The sequence below is a fragment of the Octopus bimaculoides genome, chromosome 28 (genome assembly GCF_001194135.2).
Source record: "Octopus bimaculoides isolate UCB-OBI-ISO-001 chromosome 28, ASM119413v2, whole genome shotgun sequence".
NCBI lineage: Eukaryota > Metazoa > Mollusca > Cephalopoda > Octopoda > Octopodidae > Octopus > Octopus bimaculoides.
The window spans coordinates 16,131,600-16,138,732 of record NC_069008.1 but is presented as its reverse complement, the minus strand read 5'-3'; the positions used below and the strand labels follow the sequence as shown (position 1 = coordinate 16,138,732).

The window sequence follows — 7,133 nt, the reverse complement described above, 5'->3', positions numbered from 1 at the left end:
CACTCACATGCACTTCATAAGCATATATACATCAACAAACACATATACCAGGTCATCCCATAAGTTCTGTCCGATTTTACCTTTTTTAAAATTGAATGAAATTTAATAGTATTTTAGAATGTCTAATGGAATTAAAAATTATTTTTATGCATTTGTGTACATTTAAACTAGTTAGAAATTATTTTACAGAATAATAGAATTAAAATTTCTTTGATTAAAACCCTTTCTAACATGGAAGTATCCAAAGAGCATTTGAGGCACATAATGCTTTACGGCCGGGTTAGTATTGAAAGGATTAAATCATCCTGTTGCACTAACAAAATTCATCACATATTTGCATACATATACACACAAAGTGAGAGCTATATACTTTATATAGAATGAGAGAGAGTGTGGCAAATATACAGTTTATCATGAGGAAAATGAAAAGTGAAAGAGACAGACAAATAGAGAGGCCTTTTTTGTTGCCGTCACAGATTTTCAAGCATCAATAGTAACTGAAAATGTTCAAACTTAGTATATTGATGTACTTTTTCACACTGAATCTGAGTTTATGATTAATTTAGTTGAGAAAAACGTTAGAAAATTTTTTATAGAGGAATGCATATGTCAGGTCGCAGAGACTTCATAATATGGTGGTGGAAGCTAAATGTGTCCACCTTGAGTAAACTATTATCTCATCATCATCATCATCGTTTAACGTCTGCTTTCCATGCTAGCATGGGTTGGACGATTTGACTGAGGAATGGTGAAACCGGATGGCAACACCAGGCTCCAATCTAATTTGGCAGAGTTTCTACAGCTGGATGCCCTTCCTAACACCAACCACTCAGAGAGTGTAGTGGGTGCTTTTACGTGTCACCCGCACGAGGGCCAGTCAGGCGGTACTGGCAACGGTCACGCTCAAAATGGTGTCTTTTATGTGCCACCCGCACAAGAGCCAGTCCAGGGGCACTGGCAACGATCTTGCTCGAAAATCCTATGAAGGCCAGTCTATCTCCCAACCATAATCTAGTTGATGTTTTTTGGTCTTTTATTATACTTTTATTTTTGGATGGGATACTGTGTTTTATATTATTTTTATGCAAACTGTCAAACTTAACCCAAACACCCAGCATGTATAAAGCCACATGTTGCTCAATTAGTCATACATAAAATAAATGACACTAGAAATAGATCATAGGTGAACTGGCTTTTGTTTAGAATTATCTGCTAAACAACTATTTCGAGTTGTTAACACATAAAGACAGGGAATAATTCTGTTGTCCATCATGTAAATATCTCATACAGATATTTACATGATTGTAGAGGAGTTGGAAGTACAACTCCTGAAAAGCTAGTGAAACTAGAATACATTTCTTGCTATAATGTATGGGTTCCTGACAAACTCTCAGAAAAGAATTGCTTGAACCAGTATTCCGTTTGAAATATGCTTTTGAAATGGAATGAAAGTATTCCTAATCTGGACCCTTGAAAACATATCTCTGCAAAGTTTAATTTAAAGAAAATAACAAGGAATCAATCTGTTGTGGGGCACTAAACTATACTTATGCCTCATGTTCTTCTTTGTGGTCTCTTCTGTTTTGTACTTGGGGGGGGGGGGTCATGTTTATGTACATATTTGACAACTTTACAATATTCCTGTGTATGAAAGAGTCATAACAGATGTTATTGTGTAACGTATTTACTGAGTGAAACATTTAAAACATAATAAACAAGAAATATACTGTACAGGATGTGATATTCAAGAAAGAATACTGTGTAAGATTGTCCACAGGAGGAAGAGGTTTGGTATAGAAGTCCTTATAACATGGAGAGAAAGGAGGTGAACATTACAAAAACAAAAGATGCTCGCTTTTCCCTTTCTCTCTTGTATGAATACGTTTGTGTCTCGTTAATTTACTATTTTCAGAGAATGATTTACCACAGATAATACAGTGATATGGCTTCTCTCCTGTATGAATACGTTTGTGCATAGTTAAGTGAATGCTCTGAGAGAATGATTTACCACAGACATCACAAGGAAATGGTTTCTCACCTGTATGAATACGTCTGTGTTGTGTTAAGTTACTATTATTAGAGAATGATTTACCACAGATATCACATTGATATGGTCTTTCTCCTGTATGAATACGTATATGTTCAGTTAAGTGATTGCTTTGAGAGAATGATTTACCACAGACATCACAGTGATGTGGTCTCTCTCCTGTATGAATAGATTTGTGTACAGTTAAGACACTATTATGAGAGAATGATTTACCACAGACATCACAATGAAATGGTTTCTCTCCTGTATGAATACATTTGTGTTTAGTTAAGTGAATACTTTGAGAGAATACTTTACCACAGATATCACAATGATATGGTTTCTCCCCTGTATGAACGCGCTTGTGTTGCGTTAAGTTACTGTTATGAAAGAATGATTTACCACAGAAGTCACACAGATATGGCTTCTCTCCTGTATGAATATAATTGTGTTTTGTTAATGCAATATTTTCAGAGAAAGATTTACCACAAATATCACAATGATATGGTGTCTCTCCTGTATGAACACGTCTGTGTATAATTAAGGAACTATTAGCAGAGAAAGATTTACCACAGATATCACAGTGATACGGTTTCTCTCCTGTATGAATACGTCTGTGTTTCGTTAATTGATTACTTTGAGAGAATGATTTACCACAGATATCACACTGATATGGCTTCTCTCCTGTATGAACACGTTTGTGCATAGTTAAGGTGCTACTATCGGTGTATGATATACCACAGATATCACAATGATATGGCTTTTCTCCTGTATGAATACGATTGTGCTTTGTTAAGGCAGTATTTTCAGAGAATGATTTACCACAGGTATCACAGTGATATGGTTTCTCTCCCGTATGAATACGTTTGTGTGTAGATAAATGACTACTTTGAGAGAATGATTTACCACAGACATCACAATGATATGGTTTCTCGCCTGTATGAGTACGTTTGTGTGTAGTTAAGTGAATACTTTGGGAGAATGATTTACCACACACATCACAGTGATATGGTTTTTCCCCTGTATGAAAACTTAGGCTACTGTTTTGAAGGAAGGACCTTGTATACATATCACTGTCATATGATCTCATCTGTTTTGTCATGTGTTCTGAGGAAATCCATTCTACAATTTTCTCTCTCTCTTCCATTATTTTTCTTCTCAAATCCAAGAATATATATTTTTCTTGTTTTTGTTCGTATGCTTTATTTCTTACAAATATTTCTACGGTTGAATTTCTGTCCAGTTTAGCAAAAATTCCATAAATGTATCCAATTTTATCAGCACACAGGTTCCTCTTCTTCACACTCCAGTCAGGGAGGTGCACAAATTTATCTAATAATACTAATATATCAGAGCAAATGTTTCACAGGAATTCTCTCACATATTTGTAGAAACAATCTGATACATCTGTTTCGCATAATATTTTCTTTTTGTCTTCAAAACAGGATAGATATTGAGGATGTTTCTTCTGTTATGTCAACGTTGTCTGATGTTCTGAAATTAGATAGAAACAACAGCGTAAGATGTAGAGGTTACTTAAAAAATATGGATTCATTTGTATTGAGATAAACTGTAAAAATAGACATTTACCTTGACAACTGAGCAGAATGCCAACAGCTCCCTAAAGAAGTGCCAAGCTCTCAAAATAGAGGGAACATGTAGAAGTGGGACACCCAGGAAGACATGGAATGAAGTACTGAAGTGCGAACTCAGAATGCCAAACCTTTCATGTGATATGACAAAAGACTGAGGTCCATAAAATTGTTTGGTATTGGATATTCATCATGTAGTGTTCGTGGTCAATTTAATCATAGTCCAAAAAATTCTCTAATGCCAAAATACTATGATGTAGATTAAAGAGTATGGAAGACCCTACATTGAAAAAACTATGTCCATTTACGAAGGAGTTCTGGGCAGAATGTTATAGTCCGTGACTATCCTTAAGACATAACGAATGTGTAGGTAAAGTCTGGAGAAAATCGGTTGAGAATTGTGCTAAGAATTGTGGAAATGTATGCTTTAGTCATTATACACATACATACTGCAATTTATATATACTAGATAATAGAATATAAGTTATATATATATATATATATATTAGGCGCAGGAGTGGCTGTGTGGTAAGTAGCTTGCTTACCTACCACATGGTTCCGGGTTCATTCCCACTGCGTGGCACCTTGGGCAAGTGTCTTCTACTATAGCCTTGGGCCGACCAAAGCCTTGTGAGTGGATTTGGTAGACGGAAACTGAAAGAAGCCTGTCGTATATATGTATATATATATATATATGTATGTCTGTGTTTGTCCCTCCAACATCGCTTGACAACCGATGGTGGTTTGTTTACGTCCCCGTAACCTAACGGTTCGGCAAAAGAGACCGATAGAATAAGTACTAGGTATCCAAAGAATAAGTCCTGGGGTCGATTTACTCGACTAAAGGCGGTGCTCCAGCATGGCCACAGTCAAATGACTGAAACAAGTAAAAGAGTATATCTAACTTATATTCTATTACACAAACAAAAACAAAACCATCCACTTACTTTCAATACTGTATACTGCATGCTACCCAGGAATTGTAATGGTGTTTGGTGTCGTAAAACAGGGTGGAAATCAGATTTTCATAACTTTTTCATAAAAGGCTTCCCCATACCCATCATTTTCAAACGAATTCTACTTTAATTTTTAGCATAATTTCAAATCTACAAGACGTGGAAAGAAAGTCAAGGTGTATAAATTATTCATAAACCTCATTCAATTGTACTTTTCACAACAAATTCCTACATAATCCTTATCCACATCATCTGAAACACTTACAGAAAACATTATTTCAAATGACTCATTTTTTAGAAAGTTATGAGGAAACAAATTACCAGTTGGTTGTGCACACATCGGTAATACTGAGAAACAATCGATAAATCAAAATAAAAGTATTCGTTTCCAAACATTTCAGTGGTTGGAGTGTATTTGAGAATATTTCTCAAACTAAAGGGGCAACAGCGTACAGGTCCCAACATTTCTAGATAAAGGGGAGATAATCTCGTTCTACAAAAACTTCTGACTTCATTTGAGCGGCCCTCGCGTAAATCAAAATCGATATATTTCTGGTTACAACTATTGCAAACGATCCGAAGAAGTTGGTAGATTTTTTTCAAAAGTCCTGCCTGGTGTGTTACGTAACAAAAAAGCATATGCTGTGTGGACGTGTAATGACACGTATTGTTGGTAAAAAAACAAAAGTTGATTACAATATCACACAATGGGCGAATGTAAAGCGTGTGCACACCACCTGACCCTAACCCTAAAAACTAAAGATAACGAGTGGGCGCTGTAAAAATATCAGGCTAAAAACAGACGATATTGTGTGGAGGGGGGGGGTAGCAGTAGCAATAGGCGAAACTGTGTGGCCCTTTACATCATTAAAAATGATTTTGGTAAAATTACAGTACTCCCCCCAACCCGCCACTTTATATCGTTACGTAGATGCATCGGGACCGCTGCATTTAAGTAGTGCCGAAATATCAACCAAATCTCGGGTACTACTAAAGCAGCGTGTTCCCGAACACGCAGTCGAGCGTCCACGCTAGCTAGTGGTGAGTGGTCGATCCTACAAAAAATGCGCGCGCGCGCGCAAATGAATACGCGATTAGGGTTAGGATCTACCACTCACGACTAGCTAGCGCGGACGCGTGACTGCGCGTTCGGGACCACGCTGCTTTAGTAGTACCCAAATCTCGTACAAATTATAGAATCTCTCATTCACTGCTACAAATTGCAGCTCAATCCCGCACAAGTCATAGAACCTCTCATTCACTGCTAGAAATAGCAGCCAGATCTCGCACAAATCGTGGACGTCTTTCATTCATGAAATACAGAACAGACACAAAGAATTGACGCGCCAAAAACCGAACGTCTACAGAGTTGAAAACATTGAATATTTCCATTGGTTAATACTTACGGAAATGTTTCATAAGGGATAGTGTTGTTATATATATGTGTGTGTTTCTGGTAGTTGAGAAATAAATTTTAAGAACGCATTATAAGGATTATCAGCTGAGAAAGAAAAATTCATGCACATAACATTTAATTAGACACCAACATTAAATAGGAAGCACTTCGTATGCGCATGCGTTTCACCAAATTATTTAAGGTAGCTAACTCTTCTTCAATCCCTTTCGATTTTAGTACATATATAATAATATAATATAGGATAAAATCTTTATAAGAATTTATCAAGGAAAAAAACTGATCGTCTTTTTCCCATAAATATATAATTTATATAAGGGCATTAACTATATAGTAATGCCTCACGCTTAGAGGGACTAAAAACGTCAAAAACTACCAAAAAATAAGCAACATATTTACCGAAAGCGAGGGAATGCAACTTTCAAAAATTAATCTCCTAAAAACATTTAACTTAACGGCAAACCACTGGTTTCTCAATTAATACAGCAAAAACTGTGAAGTAAGCTGCATCTTTTGTTCATCAGTACACGTATGGTCGAGACATAAAAAATAAACAAAAATCAACATACCACGATGTGCCCAACAATAGTACGATGACTTCTGTTCATCATTATATATCCGTGATATATATTATACATGCATAAACGAAGGTTGCTGAAAAGTTCCTGGCTTTAAGAGTATCGCAAAAGGTCTGCTTGGAGACCCAAGTTCTTTTACAGGGCTTTAAAAATTGAAGTACCGCTGCGATAAGCGTGTGACTCTAAGAGTGGAATGTGGTACATAATATCACAATTAACTGATCCTCCTATACTTTCTTTTATTCAAAGCCAGGAACTTTTCAGCAGCCATTCGTTATATGTATGTATAATGCTATAATAAAGATCACTGCTCTTTACAGCTACTCAGGGTGGATATATTCTACATATATATATATACATATATATATATATATACATATATATACATATATATATATATATACATATATATATACATATATATATATATATACATATATATACATATATATATATATACATATATATATATATATACATATATATATACATATATATATATACATATATATATATATACATATATATATATACATATATATACATATATATATATATATACATATA

General features: G+C 35.3%; 1 protein-coding gene across 1 annotated transcript in view; it reads right to left on the bottom strand.

Moving 5' to 3' along the window:
* Nucleotides 1-6,888, bottom strand: part of LOC106868503 (zinc finger protein 208) — a 14,082-nt gene extending 7,194 nt beyond the window's left edge. Inside the window, exons 1-2 of the mRNA XM_052977495.1 lie at nucleotides 4,566-6,888; nucleotides 1,837-3,520 (exon numbers count right to left, since the gene is read on the bottom strand). Coding sequence (XP_052833455.1) covers nucleotides 1,837-3,173 — 1,337 coding nt within the window. The 5' untranslated portion in view covers nucleotides 3,174-3,520; nucleotides 4,566-6,888. The remainder of the gene's footprint in view (nucleotides 1-1,836; nucleotides 3,521-4,565) is intronic.
* Between the last annotated feature and the right edge of the window lie 245 nt (nucleotides 6,889-7,133).